At 38.0% G+C, this 19104-nt stretch overlaps 2 protein-coding genes across 2 annotated transcripts in view; one reads left to right on the top strand and one right to left on the bottom strand.

Moving 5' to 3' along the window:
• The window catches only part of LOC139686766 (DNA polymerase beta-like), an 89807-nt gene that overhangs the window by 24951 nt on the left and 45752 nt on the right, over positions 1–19104 (top strand). The gene's annotated exons all lie outside the window — the stretch shown is intronic.
• Cyp4c3 (Cytochrome P450 4c3) overlaps positions 1–19104 on the bottom strand; it is a 30507-nt gene that overhangs the window by 10838 nt on the left and 565 nt on the right. The window contains exons 2-3 of the mRNA XM_071583798.1: positions 6910–7148; positions 1615–1730 (exon numbers count right to left, since the gene is read on the bottom strand). Of these exons, the coding sequence (XP_071439899.1) occupies positions 1615–1730; positions 6910–7132 (339 nt within the window). The 5' untranslated portion in view covers positions 7133–7148. The remainder of the gene's footprint in view (positions 1–1614; positions 1731–6909; positions 7149–19104) is intronic.

Here is a 19104-nt window from a genome sequence, read left to right as displayed (position 1 = left end):
ATTTAAACTCTTTTAAATTTTAAACAATTAGTTTCATTGAAGGCTTAAGTTTCTATACTGAGAATAACTCGAGAATCTTAAAAAAGTTTCAATTAGGTGGAGAACTCATATAAAAATGACCTGGAAATTTATTGCCTAGGTTTGTTTCGTCATAGAAATGATAGAGAAATATTTTGTCACTCTCAAGAGTTCATCCTGTTAAATTACTGCCCTTTTGTAATCCTGAATACACCTAGATACTACTGCAAACGTCCTTTGTAATTTAAACAACCTTCACCAAGGAAAAGATGGGATCTCAAGAGAAAAGAATTACATAGATATCCATGCTCCATATTGTATTCCTTCACCTGAAAATATTACCATCACCATAATGAACATTTCCATCTTGATCAAGATCACGAGAATGATCTTGTCTCACAAAGCATATGGTACCTCAACTAAGCTTGGCTCTGAGATGAACACATATGGCGATTTGGCTAGCCAAGTCCTTGCCATTCCAATGCGACGGCCATACATAAGAGTAGTAGCCTGAAGTCTCTGGAACAATTCTGTGGTGGAATTTTGCATTTTTGATTATTGTAGGTGGTATTTTATTTATCAAGTCATAATATTGCATAGGTCATGGGGAATAAAATGTGATCAGTGGGGCCAGATGTGGTTTACCAAATAGAGGGGTATGCCAGTTATAAAATCTATGAAAATAATGGTTGGCGTAAAAATACCAAAGAGAGAAAATGAAAGCAACTTTGAAACAGTCTTTTAAAATTTTGCTAAATATAGATAGGTATTTCGTTTGAAACGTTTTTGCTATTAGCTATATTTTCTTTAATAAAAGAAATCCCTTGTGTTTATAGACTTTTTTCAAGAAATGATCCAAAATGCATGACTGACTCTGGCTCAAAATGGAAATTCTCCCTTTCCTTGGCCAGTAAGTGGGATTGTGCATCTGTTACTACCCATCGTCCACCTTCCAGGAACAACAAAATCTTCCAAGTGTTCAGTTCTGCGGTTTTCTACAAATCCACTTTCAAAAGCCATCCTCTTCAACAACACTTGCATCTATACTGTCACACTATTTCTGTGGACCATGTTCAAGTTTTGGAAAAACTATGATGCAGTAGCATGAAAATTTCATTTGATTGTTCGCGTTTGGCTGTCCTTCAGGTATACTTCCCAGTCTATTTTAACTCGTGTTTGTGAATACTTTTAATCAAGTGAATGAAGCTGGTAAGTAAGTACACATCAAAGAATTTATCATCTGATAACTTCATATACTGGAGTTGATAACCAAAGTAGTGATTTAGCCACTAAAATTTTAAATAATAATAAATATTTTTTATTTCCCTTTGTGTCTCCTTTAAGCATTTGATTAGCCTCATTTTTATATTTTATTCATGAGAAATGATTGATATATATTACTGCCTAATTACATTTTTGTTCTCTTTAATTCAAGTTTTATCATATGTGGTTTTCTAGCAGTTTCTTTGTGCTATATTCTAGTTTTCCCAAGACATTGTTTGGATATTACATGACAGTGCAACTATGAGTCAGAATAGACATGATAATGAGATTATGGTTTTATTTGTGATCTTGAAATAAGGACATTGGTTGTACCTCTGCAGCCTTGTCGTCATAGAGGAGGACCCAGGGTGTTTTTCCAAGCCAACCTTTCATAATACCCCCCTCTGGATTGTGGATCACTCCTCCGGCAACGATCCTGTCAAATATTTCTAAGAATTGATGGGAAGGTGTGGCATGAGAGGATATCAGAATTTGAGAACATTTTCATGAAGAAAGGAGTTCAATAGGAGTAGGTTGTGCCAAAAGAGGAAGAGAGAAAGAGAAAAAGGTCATTAAAGGAAACCCATATTGAAAAATATGTTGCCTAAAATCTACATTAGTGGAGGAGTAAAATGATGGGATAGTTAAAGGAGTGAACAGAAAGTCAGCCTAAGGAAATGTCATAAAATGATCATGCTTAATGAACTCAAGATTTTGGCAAATGAATCATCCACAAAGTGGCTTAAATAAATTACCATATTATATTGAGCGTTGATTGCATTCATTAGTACAGAGATGGTATTTTGCAGACTACTTAAATAGTAGGTAAATATGTAATATAATGTACATTTCCTGAAAGAATTAGATTATGAAATATTCACTTTAACTTTGAAGTTTACTTGGGAAGAAAGTTTGAAATGTATCATACGCATAGTTCCTACATATAGGTAATTCAATTGGAGAAAAAAGATTTTGGTAGTAACAATATATAAAGATCTGGTGCTTTCCTGGTGTATTTGCTTGATAAAGTTTTCTCGGGTTTTCCACCAGGTCTGGGGTTCCATATTGGCCGACGTTACGATGCTCGACTCGTGCATCGTCCTTAAGGTAGATGAGTGACACTCTGCATTTGGCCATCTTATATATATGAGCTGATGGGTCAAGTGACTTGTGGTTGGTCCGTGGAGGAGGAGCCTCCCAGTGGTGTTCCTTCCTTATTCTTCCTTTTTTTCTTTCGACCAACCTGGAGGCTCCTCCTCCACTGACCAAACACGAGTCACCTGACCCGTCAGCTCATGTTTATGAGATGGCCAAATGCAGAGTGGTACTCATTTACCTTGAGGACGATGCACAAGTCAAGCATCATAACGTCAGCCAATATGGAACCCCAGGCCCGGTGGAAAACCCGAGAAAACTTCATTAATATGATAATTAATTGGCAATTTATGGCAAGAGGAATGTTAAATATCAAAGTTAGCTTTCCCAAAACTGACAGCTTGAATCACACTTTTTTTTAAGATAATGCACCAGTTAAGGTAGGTTTTGGATGGACTCAACCACCTAATAACTATCTCCTAACAAAACACAATATAGCAACCTACTCTACAGCAAGTCCCTCTTTATCTCTGTTTACTTCCTTCCTCCGTTCATCCCATCCAACATTCTAATCCAGCTCCTGCCCTTTCCTCGATTGCCTAACATTCTCCTCTCTATTACAGTCTTCAATATTCCATTGCCAATCAATATGCTTTTCATCCAGTTTTCCTGCCTCCTTAGAATTTCTCCTAACCCCTCCTCCTAGCCCACCTTACCCAACGCTTCTTCATTTGTTTTCCTTTCCATCCATTTTACCTTCTCCATCCTTCTCCACACCCACATTTCAAAAGCCTCCAATCTACATCTATCCTCCTGCTTCAGTGACCATGTTTCCCCTCCATAAATAACTATGCTCCATATCAAAGTTTTCACGAACCATTTTTTAATATCCTTGCTCGAAATCCCTGTCATCAACTCCCTCCTTGTTGTGAAAGTATCTTTGCCGAGTGCAATTCTTCTCCTTACATCCCTACTACTTTGATCATTTTGGTCCAAAACACTTCAGAAAACGTAAATTGTTCCACCTTCTCTAGTTTTTCCCTCATGTTTTAATGTTAACCTTAGCCTTTCTCTTCCTGGAAAATTGTATAACCTTTGTTTTATTTATATTGATTCTCATTTCATATCTATCGCACTGAATTACCACTTAGCAATGCTGGCAACCTGACTGACAAACTAGAGCTTGGTCATCAGCAAACCTAACTGATTTTACGAATTCCCCTCTGACTTTCATTCCTACCTCCAGTTCTTCCCAAAACTCTTTAATCACATCCTCCACATATACATTGAACAGCACCGGTGATAATGGACCACCCTGCCTTACATCTCTTCCTAAAACTGCGCATCCAGACTCTCTCTCCATTACCCACTCGCACCTGAGCAGTCTGAGAAATGTACAGGTTGCAGATTAGCCTCCTGTCCCCCCAACTTATTCATATTTTCTGCAATACACTCATTAGTTGTTTACAAGTCACTCTATCAAAGGCCTTTAAGAAATATACGAAACAGGCTAATACGTCCTGATTGTATTTTATATTCCTCTTGATTAGTGATCTCATTACTGCTTGCCCTTTTCTCTATCTTTTTGTTGATGGTCCTGAGAACAACTTTAGCTGCATGGGAAACCAAACTTATAAACTTAGTAGTCCTCACATAACGTAGCCTTTACCTTTTTCGGAACAGGAACTAACACTGATCTCACAAAGTCTGCCTGCCAAATTCCTTCCTCATAGATACTATGAATTAGTCAAAATTGTCTCTTCCTACCACATTTTCCTAAACCTTTTAGGAGTTCCACAGGAATGTTGTCTACCCCCACAGTCTTATTTGATTTCATCTCCCTTAATGCCATTTCTATCTCATCTAATATGCCTGCACCTAAGCTATCTTCATCTACGTCCTATTCACTTTCTATATATAAGCTTGTTCGTCTAAGTTCTTTACCATCCACTTCTCCTGTATATTCTTTCCATCTCTCTCAGATCTTTTCCATTTCAACTATTATCTTATCCAATTTATCTCTTACTGTTAACACAGATTATCCCTTCTTACTTCCCGATTTGACCTTGCTGTATAGTGCACCAATTTTACTCTTCCTCTGCAAACTTTCCATATCCTTGCACTGCATCTTCCACCATGCCTTTTTTGCTTTATTTGTTGCCCATCTCAATTTACTATTCAACTCTTTGCACTTCCTTTTGCCTTACTCTTTTGACTAACCTTGCATACTATATTTCCATTTTCTTCTCTCATCTATCTTTGTAATCATCTCATCTGTGATCCATGGTTTCTATGTCCTTCTCCCGTTAACAGTTCCTATAGTTTCTTTCAATATCCTTTTTCCATTCTTCCTTGATAGTACTCAGATCTTTACCCTCATTCATGATTTTCTCTACAGCCTACTGATATTCCTTGCTTGTCAATCCAGTTAATGCTTATACATTCTATTTCCTAACCTGCTACTCCTGCCTTGCTCAATTGAAACTAACTCAAGAATTCATAACAGCTAAATTGTGGTCACAGTCCGCATCCGCTTCCGGTTAGCTGTGCAAATTGATCACACTGTTCCTAAATCTGTGCGTAACCAGAATATAATCTAACTGATACCTTTCTGAGTCACCTGGCATTTTCCATGTATACCAACTCCTTTTGTGGTGTCTAAACCAAGTGTCGGTGATGACTAACCACTGTCTCCTTCAGAATTTAATTGCTTTCTCCCCGCGGTCATTCCTCTTGCATAAACTGTAGTCCCTCACCTTATCACTATCTCTTCCTTTGCCTACCTTACCATCGCATTCCAATCCCCCATCACTATCAAATAATTCTCAGGAGGAACACACACAATAATGTCCTCAAACTGATCGTATATCCTATCAACTTCTTCCTCCCTATGATTGCTTGGAATCACTCCTACGGTAAACATTTTATTTTTGGATCAGCACTTGGATTATAAATAGTGATGACTCAGAAATTATAATTCATGGTATTGTAATATTTAACCTAATGACTTTGATTCCTGACATGATTTCTTTATTCAGTACAAACATGTGCAAATGCAATCTGAATTTCATAGTTTATAGCTTGGAGGTAAGAAAGTGAAAATTTTAGGTTGAAAATTGACTTATTATTGTTACTATTGCATAATATTTTGATATATTGTTCCATATTGAGGTTTAGTGCCCGAGTGGTAGAAGTAAATGGCAAATAAATACTATAATCTGCTAGCCATTGCATAGTGATTTTGTATGTTATTTTTTCAATTGAAAGTAAGATCATATGGTCAAATTATAAAATCAAATTTGATTGAATACCAGGCTATGGTGATTTTCTTCTAACTGAATTCATAATAAATCATCAATTTGGTTGGGGTTCTCATTATCATTACCCTGATAACAGCTAGGTACATATATAATTCCCAGGAAAGCACTAAAAGGAGTTTCCTTTATCCTTTTTTATTTTTCAATTTAGTTAGGCCGGGGTATGTGTGGGATCATTAAGTAGTGATTTGTGAAGTCCGCAAAGATTAGAAATGGTATGAAACACAAAGCAATTGACAAATAGAAAATAGCAGATACACTCACATATGGTATGCAAACACAAGTGAGTTACAAAATCAAACTAAGTGAGTGTTCTCAAATTTAAATATGTGAATACATATGGCATAGGTGATGAAAAGTAATTCAAGTTGATCTTTTAACACTCAATTTATGGTAGCTTTATAAGGTTGGTGTCAAAATCAAACAAAACAAATATTTTAATACTTTTTTATTTATTTATTTTTTAATCTCTCAGGTATTTTATGTTAAGTCTTACTTAGTAACTCAAGGAATAGGGGATTTTCTATCTCTAATTATTTCAATGTTCATAAACCACAACCTGGGGCCCATTTCTCAAAGCTAAAAGTCAATTTACAAAATCTTCTACAAACAGTCATAAATTTTAATTGAGGAAATTTAAGTTGCATGAGTCAATGTAGATTTTAATAAGTGTCGAACCAAATTTAATGTCATTAGAAACATCTGTGTGACCAACTGCCACAAAAACTAAACACAGTAATCAATGTGAAGTTTAGTTTAATAGATGAAGGCATAGCCCATGTAGTAGAGCCCAACAGTATTTGAAATTTATATGTCAGTTTAGGGGTAGCCCAGTTCCTTTCTTTGTGCCACATATGGTTTACCAGGAAGGACTGGTATCCCAAAAATCACACAGCTCGAATGAAACTGAGACCGTAGGCATCCCCAGGAATCAAACCCAGGTCCTCCGGTCAATGCTCTTCCCACTGGACTACCTCATCCCCATGACAAACCATAGGGACTCCTAAATTGACTTCTAGCTTTCAGATGCATGCCCTTGTTTTCATATTTTTGCGGCACAAACATTAAATCAAAAGCCAGATGAAGTAATATTTATCAAAATAAGTCTGCGTAAGTTTGAAAGTTACAGCAATGTATGATTCAATGCCCATGAATTCATCCAGATTGACTCTTTTGGCTAGGCTTACTGTTTACTAACAGGTTGACTAAATCTTACCATCATGTTCCACATTTATTTCCAATGTATTTCCAATGATGGGGAGTGCCGGAGGGCCTGGGATTTTATCGACAAGTTCAACAAGTCGAGCTCTTCTCCTTTTGTATCTGAAGATGAATAATGCAGCAGCACATGCCAGCGTGATGGTGATGAACATAGTGATGAGGGTTGGCATTGAGTGGGAGTGGAGGAGTGAGAGGGTGCTGGGCCACAAGTCCATCATGTTGTCTCTTCACGCACTAAATTTGAGAGAAGGATGATGACAAGTGAAAATATTTGGCGTATGCACTATTTTATCGACAAGAATGTAAAGCAAGGTTTAAGTTGAAACTAAGTAGCATGTAGATGAAGCCAATTAAGTTCTCAGGGACTACCAGTTAATCCCAAAACCAGATATATTGTTTTCAATTGCACTAATATCATTATACATATGTATATAGTTTCAAAATGTTGAATTACGATTTTTAATAATTATAGGAATCATACTTTTGTCTCATTGATGTATTCCCAACTTTGCATTACTTTTACAATTGAAAATCATTCGACCAGTTTTCTTGCCAAGAAAAAATTTGAGTCGAATATTCACTTGTTCATGACAATTTGTGCCAAAATTCCTTGAAAAAGACTAAAAAGGGGCACCTAAGTACCTTGCTGAAAATGCTGAGGTGGATTTTTAGGGTTCAGCAGTACTCCAAAACTACCTTAACATTATCAATCATTTTGAAATGACATCATGTAACAGACCTAGATGAAGGTTTTCCATTATAATTTTAAATCTTTTGCTGCTGTGTATGTACCTAGTACGCTTGCACTGTAGGCAGCTGGAACATACCTTTTTACCCTTTCCATGGTGTGCTTTGAAATTTTATAAAAATCATGTCCACCAAAATAAATTAATAAACATTTTCCATTAAATATACAGTGAATCTAGATAACTTATATTGTTTAGATTATTTTATTACCTTGGGAGTAATACAGGTTATGGAGAAATGATCCGCATTTGAGAAGTAGGATTCTGAATGGTGAACTGCTGTGAAAGGGTTAAGGATTTCAATTTATCATTTGCATGTAGAAATACACTGAAGTAAAAATTGGTTAACATGTGCGTTTACTGCAGAATTTTGCTTTGGTCAAAACAAAATATTGTTGGTGATGGACAGAGACATCCTGCATCAATAGGTGAGACACTCCTGTTTGCATTGCTATGCACCTAAATATGAACTTATTGACTTAGTTTTATTTTTGAAGGTTTTCATTTTCTCACGATAATGAATATTTGAAGTAAAAGCTTTCTTAATCCATTATAGATCCTTTGTTATGGAGAACGACCAAAGATAGCATCTCAAAATGGGAGCATGCCTCCTCTAACTCTTCATGTGTGTTTTTGAATATGGTAAAGTACGTAAAGGAAGCTTCAGATTTTCTGGGTGTCTTTATTTTAGTAATATAAGTTTGCAGTTTAACATTTTTGAAATTTGAATAATGTTGGGCATGTTTGGATTGGAATCAGCAGCACTAAAGGCTGGATTGGAATTACTTTGAGGGAAACAATTAGCCTTGGAATCAAACATTTAGAGCATTACCAGTTGATCTATAAGACTATACTTTCAGAAGATATTCTATTTAGTTATCGGGCAGATTCCACTCGGTTGTTGGCAGTTTTATCTCATTTTTGAACCTGAATGATTCTGTTGAGTCACAGAATATCTACTAGCCACATTTAATTTCCAATGTATTAAACTCAAAAGGTTACTTAGTTTACTCTGAACACAAGTTCAAAATGGGACTATAACCATTGAGCTATGAGACAAGATCGTACGTGCCAGTCTACCAGACTTATGCCACCAATAAATTGTTTTTCTTTCATATTTATTTTGATGATTTGATTGTTGAGTGGGTATGCTAAGAAAATGTTGATGAAAACTAAGACATGGAGAATGCTTTTTTGCAGTGCATAAGCTTGGTCAATGAAGTAGAAAGATATGAGTGGATTGGGTTTTTCAGATGTAAGAGTGTGGAGAAGGATGGAAAAATTAAACTGGACAGGAAAGTAAACAATTAAGAACTTCTGGTTGTGGTGGAATAATATATTATTGGGATAAACCCAAAAAAGTCAGGAAAGATGGATGCCGCACATTTAGAATGGTGCTGGACCAACCTTAGACCAACTATGATATTACTAAGTTCAAGGATCATGAGGTTAACCTCCCACATGTCTTCTGTTTAATTATCTTTTCCATCAACAGTCTTGATGAATGTAGGTATATAAGAACACTACCCGATGCTTGATTCAAGGTTTTCATGGTGAAAGTTTTCTCTACATGATTCTTAACTGGGTGAATTGGTAAAATGTTAAAAATGAAATCAAAACAAGAATCGCACATTAAAAGTGGTATAAATGCATATTTATTTTCCTCAAATCCTGACAGATTTTCAATAGAGGTTCCATTCACCAATCAGATCAGGTAGGCTTGCATGCCATGATCAAACCACCTCTAGGCTTACTTGAATTCCAATAATATAAAAGAAAACACTAGATCAGGTAGAATAAAAGGATTGTACCAACTTGTTGGCAAGCAAAAGATAGTTTTCAGGGCAATAAATAAGAATATTTCCCATTCCACTTAAGTTTTCCCCTAAATATATTTAGGAAAACAGTCTTAACTCCAGTCGTGAGTGACAGTGAGAAAGGAATTAGCCTTCCTGCATTGAATGAATGGATATAATGCACTTTGAAGATTACTGCAAGGCCAACTCGCACCAATCTAATGGACCTTTTGGTTGAAGACTGTCTTTATAGGGATATTTTCGCATTTAACATTTACCTACAGTCGCAAAAGTGTTTCCTGTTGGATACTGAATAGGGTGGTATGTCTGTGTCATGGCCTGATATCAATGGTCAGATATGGTGAAGCTTATGAACGCCACTCTTTGATATTTGTAGCATAAAGTCAAGCATTTAGTTCTCCATTTCCCCGAGGCATGTTTTCTAATCTTCAATAAATGTGAATAAAATGCGCGGTTTATCGCAGGCCGATAGCGTCACCGTGTATTGAGCTGCGTTGGCGTTATTTTAATTCTCCTTTTGAGCAATCCTCCTTTTAGCATGCGGATTCGTGAGCATCATTTACATCACATAATCTTAGAGGGACCCTTTTCCTATCGCAGTCCCATTGACCTCAAAGGACAAGTTCATAAGAAATGTTCGTAGAAGAAAGATGACCTTCCTGGCTTGAAGTTTTATTTATCTGCTAGGCGGTAGCTATCATGAAACGAATTCAAGGCCGGCGTTCGGAAGCGCTCAATATTGCGGTAAAGCTTTGAGGAATACACATGTTGTGTGTTTATCCTTTCGCGAGGCCTTGTTTTATTTCTATGGTGGACGTTTTGTGGTAGCATTCGAACCCCTGTTTGGAGACCATCCTCCTTATATCTCTCCTCCCAATAATTTTCCGTGATGAATTGAATTTATTCGTTTACTCCTATCGGTACCTTAAGGTCATTGGCAAAGTGAGTGAAACAATTAGTACCTCGATCAATGTCGTTATATATTATTTGTTTATATTCAGATAAGTATGATAATCATTCTCTTCCCATAACTCCTCCTTTTAATAATTTTTTCAGGTACCTTAGCCCATTTTCTCAGCATGTTTCACCGCTCGTTTGATGTAAATGCCTGTTTATGTTTTTTACTTCAACGTATATTACAAAAAATAAGCATGAAGTATCTATTATTTCTATAATAGCTGTACAATACTTTGATATCCTTCCATTCTGGCAAAATTATAAAAATTAAGCCTCCAAAAAAACCAGGAAAAAAGATGGTTTAAATTATTGAATATTTCTAAATTTTGAAAGTCTATCATTCAATGTCCTCCTCTTTGACAAATCGAAAATATTTCATGGGGAAGCGTGGTGATAAAATTTTGCCGGACATTTCTTGCTGGTATCATGTCGTCCTTAAGACAGTTCGTGTCGCTCACTTGCTGGCATAAACTAGACAAACGCTAAAATTTCCCGAGCAACGTAATTTTGGGAGCATCTTGCCACAATATTGAGCTCTTGATTGAGTTCAAAATGATCTCCAAATCCAGGGCCAATCAGTTGCCTGAGATCCTCCGATATATAGTTCTAGACGAAACGGGATCAATTTCGCCCCTCGCCATTTAACGTGACGTCAATTATATTTGGTGCCTTTTACTCAACTGAGAAAATTGACTGTACATTGAAAGACATTAAGTGTGTGTAGAATGGGGTGTCCATTTGGTCATTAAGGTATTTTACTCATCCGTAGACTAGCGTTGGGGTTGATTTGGTGGCTTCCACTCGGTTAACACAATAATCTTCTCAATCTGTGGGCTCAGCGGTTGTGTTTTAATCACCGCAATTATCAACTAAATGCATGTTTCGATAGACGCAGTAGAGCAAACCTCGAAGTAAGCCGTTCGAATTACGAGATTCACAAATTTAGTAAACGGAGGGCCAGGTTCCTTTCCCTTTGACGCCATTCGGTTGCCCCAAAAAATTCCGTCACTCATTAAATACTTCGTTTGTAATCTTGAATGAGGCTATCAAAAGGCATTTCCAAGATTCGAACCGAGAGTCCTGCAGTTGATAACCCAATGCTGTACCCCGCTAGACTACCACACTGGCGTGTCGTGGCAATGATGTTTGATAACATTTGTGTATTGGAACGGGGAATTATATACTCTTTTGCTGTGCATTTTATCAAGCATTTTTTGCGGGAGCACTGTGATAAAAATTCACAAACTACAGAGGAATACGTTACATCTTATCGTCTTAGAGCAATCATTACCATCGTTAAAAAAAAGGTCGCCATGCGTCGGTGGATGAGCACTCGCGATAACTGTAGTTATATATAGATAAATACATTCATCAACGTGTCCAAGAGTGGGCAGATAACTGTCCCCAACGCGACAACTCCACCTCTGCTTAGGCATTATTTCTTGATTGTTTTATTTTCGTGCTAGTAGATGAAATTGCGAGATTTATATTCCTCTTCGGTAAATGTGTGAGTGGAGGGTTGAAATGGCCGGAATATTTTATCTCGATAGATCTAGTTGAAACTTGTTTTGGCCATTGCCCTATTAAAAAACTATATAGTTCTTATTATTTATTGGCGGTTGTCCACCAGCAATAGATTTTTGATGGGCCCATTAAAACTGCTTCTCTGTGTCGTGGTCTCCTGGCAATTAGGAAATAAGCACTTTTAAGCATCATCTAAAGAAAATGAAACTCCCACTATCTGCTTTGCGATCGAATCATTTTTTTTTCAGCTCCTCACATAATCTACCTCCCGTCCAATATGCTTGCTTTTTTCTTTCACCAACCTCGCCTAACCAACTCCCTTCAATGAAAAGTGTAAAAATGTACAGAAGCATCACAGGAATAGTTTTATTTAGGTAGACTGAACTCTCACTTGCTCTCGTACATGTTGATGTTACTCTCATTTTAATTTCATTGTTTATAATATTTTATGCATTTTTTATTCCTTTTGGATGCTCATATGACACATTTGTGGGTTGGGAAAGGATTTCCAAACTGGTCAAATGTCCCTCACTGACGATCCAAGTAGTGGAAGACCATCACTCACGGACGATGCTACCAACGTGAAGAAAGTGGAGGACTTTATCCAATTAGACCGATGAGCAACCATCCAAATGATCATGGATGAGACTGATCTTAGTTACGGCAGTATCTGAAAGATTATTCACGAAGAACCGCACATGTGAAAGGTGTCCGCACGCTGGGTTCCTTGACTACCGACTCTTACTCAGAGGCAAACACGGTGCGACCTGCAATCGCGGTTACGGCGCGACCGGCAATCAAAGCGATGTGGCTTTGAGATTTGCCACATCCGTCCTATTCTCCCGATCTCGCCCCAAGCGACTTTTTCTTATTACCAGAACTCAAAAAAACCACTTCGGTGCCAAAGATTTTACCAAACGAATGACGTCATTCAAGAGTGGGACAATAGTTTTCGACGCAATCTGCTCAGTTACACAATAACGGCCTTCAAAAGGTCAAGGAACACTGAGAGAAATATGTAACTCTAGATAGTGACCACGTGGAAAAGTCTTAAAAATAATAAGTAAAAATTAAGTTTCTATCTCGATTATTTTTTAGTAATAGTTAATAGTTTACGATATCCCCTCAAAACGTGGCCGTACATCCACACATCATGGGCATTGTTCGGGACCTACAGTAAAATTAGTTCCTCCAAAATGATTGCGAAAATCGACGATATGGTTTTGAGTGATTGACGAATCAAAGTTCGCAAAATAGTTGAGGCCAAGAGCATATTACAAGGCACTGTGTTTTCAATTTTTCACGAAAAATTGTGTGTGAAAAAAATCTCGGCAAGATGCGAATTTTAACTCCCTCAAATTTCCATTTTTTCGTAAAAAAATTGATTGCGCGCACAATTCTACCCCAGTAGTTAAGTGTAACTGAGAACGAGTTTCCGAAGCATAAAATTAATGGTAGTCCTCTTTTTCGTGTATGGAATGGAGCTATTATTCATCTACGAAATGTCATGTCCTATGAATAGTCACAGTGATTTCCAAACTTTTCATATTTATGACGCACGGCTATACTTGCTCAGGACTCACGCCACCCCAAAACTCTAATACCCTTTAACGAAACGCATACAACATTGATTCCTCTCTGAAGTAACGCGAAACACCAGCTTCACGTAGAACAGCGGTTGGGAAGTTCATAGTATTCGTAGCACTCTACTAGTTGTTCGTATTACTCCCTATATGATAGAGATATTTTAAGTTGCCTAAAATTGAAACTGCTTGTATTCGTGATAAGTTGCAATTCATATTTTATATTCATCGTTTTTCGACCTGTTCCTACTTCTAGTCCTCCCGCTATGTCACGTTTTCACTATAGCAATTTTTAATCCCCCCCCCCAATTAGTATAACGCCACATCTGTAATATTTTAAATTAGTACCGCGTATTTAGTTAGCGCCATTAGTACCGCGTATTTAGTTAGCGCCATTAGTACCGCGTAACATTTCAAATTTAAATGGATATATGCTGGACCTGAAGACCGAACGCATTAGTACCTCTTACAGTTAACATATCGGTACTTTGGGGAGCTGGCATTCGAAAGTAAGCCATAATATGGCCATTATTCGTGTGAATAATGCAAAATTAGGGTTCATTGCCCTCCCTTCCTCAATATAAGAGTGGGATTTGTCCCACTTAACGGTCACCCTCCTATTCCACTTTTGGGTGTGACACAATACGTGGGTACCCCGAAAGACGTTAGCCGAAATGTCGTTGAATCATAAACATCAATTCATCACCAAAAATTGCGTGCTGCTGGTTGCTTGGGAAACAATTCGATTGATTATCTAATTGATAGCGTCGGTTGTTATTCAATCAATTTATCGTGGTTATTTTCTTGTGTACACTCAGCGTAATCTTTAAGTCTCCCGTCCAGGCTAGCCGCTGCATCTACCCCATTTGCACCTTCTGTGAATAAGTACGTATTTGAAAGTCAATGTAGAGTACGCTTGCGGAATTTCACAGCCTAATTTGAGCATCAAAGGAAGAAATTCAAACCTATAGCGTCGTAATAATTAACTCCGCAGTCTTCATAACATCACAACTCTGAAGTAACGGATTCCAAAACCTGTCGTTCGACCCAAGGTTTACATTGCGACCCATTATTAAATATAGTAAACTCTCGGCCCTCGGGAAATAGGTCCCGAAACTATTGTTCGTTACAGCTTCATTTTGGGGAAATTTCGAACCGGACATCGTCGAAATGCTATCGTGAGATACTAACAGCCATCCTCAATTACCTAATAGCGTTGTTAAATAAATGAGTTATCGCAACGTTGCGTGTGGAAACGTTTCATGCAATAGTCACTCGGATGAAACTAAACATACCCCAATACATTTGTGCCGTTCGTTTTTATAATATCCCGTCCTCCCCAGAAAATAGCGAAAAAAATGATTTGCTTAATCATTAAAAGAGCCCAAGGAAAAGAAACGTTATAAATATTTCAGTCTTGATTTATTCCATTTATCCATACGACCTTTTAATTACTTCATTCATTTATTTTTATTTCCGTAGTTACAAAGTTCAAGGAAATTGTCTAAGTTAAATATTACGTAGAAGATGAACTACAAGTTATGTCTCAAGAGTAGTATGACTTATTTTTTCCCGGAGAGACGGGCGGTGGTTTCTTAAACTGGATTCGAGGGAGGGTAGTCTCAGGAACGGCTAGAGGCCAGTGGCAGTTGGTTCCCAGCATTTACAGAGTGCGGAACGTTCGTTTGCGAAACCTCTATAGCATGTCCTCGTTACTCTCCGTCATGAATCGGTTATTGGGAAAGCGCTACACCATCAAATTTTGCGTGAAATCGGGTAAAACCGGAAAAGAGACTCATGGCATACTCAATGCAGCTTTTGGTGATAACGCTATGGGTAGATAGGGTGTTTTTGAGTGGCACAAGTTGTTTCGAGAAGGTAGAGAAGACGTTGAAGACGCCGAACGTTCAGGACGCCCTTTGACCTCAAAAAGTGACAAAAATCTTGCAATGGTGAAGGCTTCGTTGGGCAGGGATCCCAGATTAAGTGTTCACATGGTTTATGATGAATTTGGCATCCCTACAAGTGATGTGCATCGACTTGTGAGCGAAAACATGGGCATGAGAAAGGTGTGTGCGAAGTTGGTGCCGAAAATGCTCTCTGAGTAACGGAGTGAGTGATGAAAAGGTCATAGAGAAATGCTATCTTTCGCTGATTGGGCCAAATTTAGAATATGCTGCAAGTATATGGGACCCTCACGAAGTTGGATTGATTTCCGAATTGGATTGCGTGAAGCGTAGAGGAGCTATATTTGTAAAACTTTATTATGATAAACTTAGTTGCGTATCCAAAATATGAGAGGAATTAGGCCGGGAATCACTCACGTAGCGAAGGTTAAATTACAGATCAATTGTCTTGCATAAATTTGAAGGTAATTTCTCTTTGGCAGTGATGTCGAAAATGTATTATTACCCCCATCGTACTACGGTAGGAGATTATGTTATTAAAATTAGAGAGATATGTAGAACAGATGGAGTTAAGGTGTCATTTTTCCACGAACGATAAGGGATCAGAATAACACTGTCGGTAGGGGTCATATTCGGGTCGGAATTAGTCTGGGGCGTATTCATCCCCTGCCACACACCCTAGCCGTGGTTTGCGGGGAATGAAAATAGCTAAAATTATTATTATTTATTATTATTATAAGGTAATCTCCCGGTTAAGGTAGGTTTTCGGATGGACACAACTACCAAATTAATATTTTGTGACTCCTAATAAAACACAATCCAGCAACCTAGTCTACATCAGGTCCCTCTTCATCTCCGAGTAATTTCTTCCTCCCTTCATCCCATCCAACATCCCTATCCTGTTCCTCCCCTTCCCTCGTTTGCCTAACATTCTCCCCTCTATTACAGTCTTCAACATCCCGCTGCTGGTCAATACCCCCTTCAGCCACTTTTCCTGCCTCCATAGGATTGCTCCCAACAAACCCCTCTCTTCGCCCACCATACCAAGTACTTCCTCATTTGTTTTCTTCTCTGTCCATTTCACCTTCTCCATTCTTATCCAAACCCATATTTCAAAAGTCTCCAATCTACGTCTATCCTCCTGCTTCAATGACCACGTTTCCGCGCCGTACATAGCTACGGTCCAAATTTAAGTTTTTACGAGTCTTTTCTTAACATCCTTACTCAAAGTCCCTGTCATCAACTCCCTCCTCCTTGTGAAAGCCTCTTTGCCTAGCGCAATTCTTCGCCTTACGTCCCTACTACTTTGACCGTGTTGGTCCAAAACACTACCGAGATACGTAAACTGTTCTACCTGCTCTAGTTTTTGCCCTCCTACTTTAATGTTAAGCTTAGCCTTTTTCTTTCTGGAAAATCGCATAACCTTTGTTTTATTAATATTGATTCTCATCCCATATCTGTCGCACTGAATTTCCAATTCACTAAGCAATGCTTGCAACCCCTTGGCTGACTGGCAAACTAAAGCTTGGTCATCAGCAAACCTAACTGATTTTACGAATTCCCCGCCCACTTTCATCCCTACCACCAGTTCTTCCCATGCCTCTTTAATCATGTCCTCCACATATACGTGGAACAGCAATGGTGATAATGGGCAACCCTGCCTTACACCTCTCCCTAACACTCCCCATCTGGACTCGCCGTTACCCACTCGCATCTGCAAATTCGAAGGCCTTTTAAGTGAATGTATGGATTCTGGCAATGCATATTTTTTCATGGACTCAGTCCTACTTGGGACAAACCATTTATATACTGAAGATATGGTAAAGAACACATACTCTCTAATCTTATAAAACTCAGGCTACAAGACTGTCAAAATAGATCCCAACTTAAGTTATCAACTAGACTTGCTCAAAAGAAAGATTCTCCAATATGGATCAGGTTTTGACCAAGAATTTCCTTTTTAGTGTTCAGTTTTCATGTTAGCATATTTTTCATTTTCTATACGAGCAATTTAACAGAATAGACGTGTTTACAATGACATTTGATAGTTCTTATCCTTTTTCGAGGAGCTTTTATCGAGCCCTCGTGTAACTTGGAAGCTTTGTAGATACATATTTATTTTTTCAAGGGAGACAACGAGGCGTGAGTCTAAGCAAAACCGAAATTTATAGAAACGAGAGGTAAGAGATTAACTCAAAATGGGTGCGGGTTAGTGGCTATCCTTTGATGGGTTGCCAAGTGATTTCGAGGTAGCGCTGGGAAATTAATCGCCATTAGAAATTTTCCTAGCGTTGATGAATTAGTAAGATTAGAATGGTTTGAGGCGTCACTTTGTGGAAGCGATTCATTTCGGAGAAGAAATACTTAGTTATTCCACATATATTTTATTAAACACGACCTAGTTTTCGACTTACAAAGTCATCATCAGTTAAAGTACAAAGTTTATATAGTAGACAGAGAAGAGGAGGGGGGGAGGTGGTGTTTGAGAAACACCTCATTTGTTTAATAAAATATATGTTGAATAACTTAGTACTTCTTTTCCGGAATTAGTAAGAAGCAGAAGTCTTTTTTATCCCATTATTGGATTGAATCCTATGCCTTTTCACCTGCTGTTTAAGTCGCCAAATCGCATAGATGCGCTAATTAATATTGGATACAACTGGTAGCAATATCCACTCATGTAAGAAAATTACGGTATGCTGCACCAAGGTCAGCTTTGTGTTCAAAGGTGGAATACACTCAAAATAAAAAGTTGTGTTGTGTACGTTGTGTTGTGTAATTTTCACTTGTGTTCCCGTTCATGCTTATTAATCTATGGCATTGCCAACAAAATCGATGATCTGAAATGATGAAAACCTGTTTCGGAATTCACGTCATGGACAATAAATTATTCCTTCGAAAACATGATGTGATATTGATCGTGTATTAAGAAATACCTTCCGGGGAGGGGAAACTGCTGATAATTTACAGTTCCGCGCAACTTGAAATTGATGTTACATGAACTCGGGAGATATTTTACGAGAGAAGTGAAAACAACCGCCTTTCACCAGAGAGAACAGTTTCAAACCCTCGAGAAAAAAATAATTTTTGATTCGGTAATAGCAAAAATCTCAACCCCCAAGGGACACGGCCGGTAAGATCTTCCCTGGACGCAAGTAGTTTAATCCCTTCTCTGAATACAATACAATCCTACAACGTAATACACGGAATGAATGTCGTGTTTCGTCAATCTCCTTGCAATTTTCACTGTAATAACCATATATATCATGATCAAGTGCGAAAGCGATATAAATACGAGGGTATTCCCAATTTCTTTCGGCGCCTGAATCTTTTTAGAGCCGTTACCGCCCTCAGTGCTTAAATCTAGCTCTAGTCGCAGGCAGCAACGGAGACGATTTCACAGTCGCGATATATTATTAGAAATAGTACCGATATATTTCGTTCCTGCTCCGGAACCAGACGAATTATTGACGGGAAAGGAGGAATTAGGACATCTGGTGATTTCCTCCTTTCTGCCTGTCTTAATTATTTCATATTCTACCGTTTACTTTGGATGAACACACGGGACCACACTTCTGAGCCTTATTTAACGCGAAGCAATCCGGTAACCTGCATTACAGTAAACCCTTCACATTCTACTTAACTTCACCCTGCCA

Source organism: Hetaerina americana, unplaced genomic scaffold (assembly GCF_022747635.1).
Source record: "Hetaerina americana unplaced genomic scaffold, ioHetAmer1.1.p SCAF_15, whole genome shotgun sequence".
NCBI lineage: Eukaryota > Metazoa > Arthropoda > Insecta > Odonata > Calopterygidae > Hetaerina > Hetaerina americana.
This window is presented reverse-complemented; position numbering and strand designations above follow the sequence as displayed.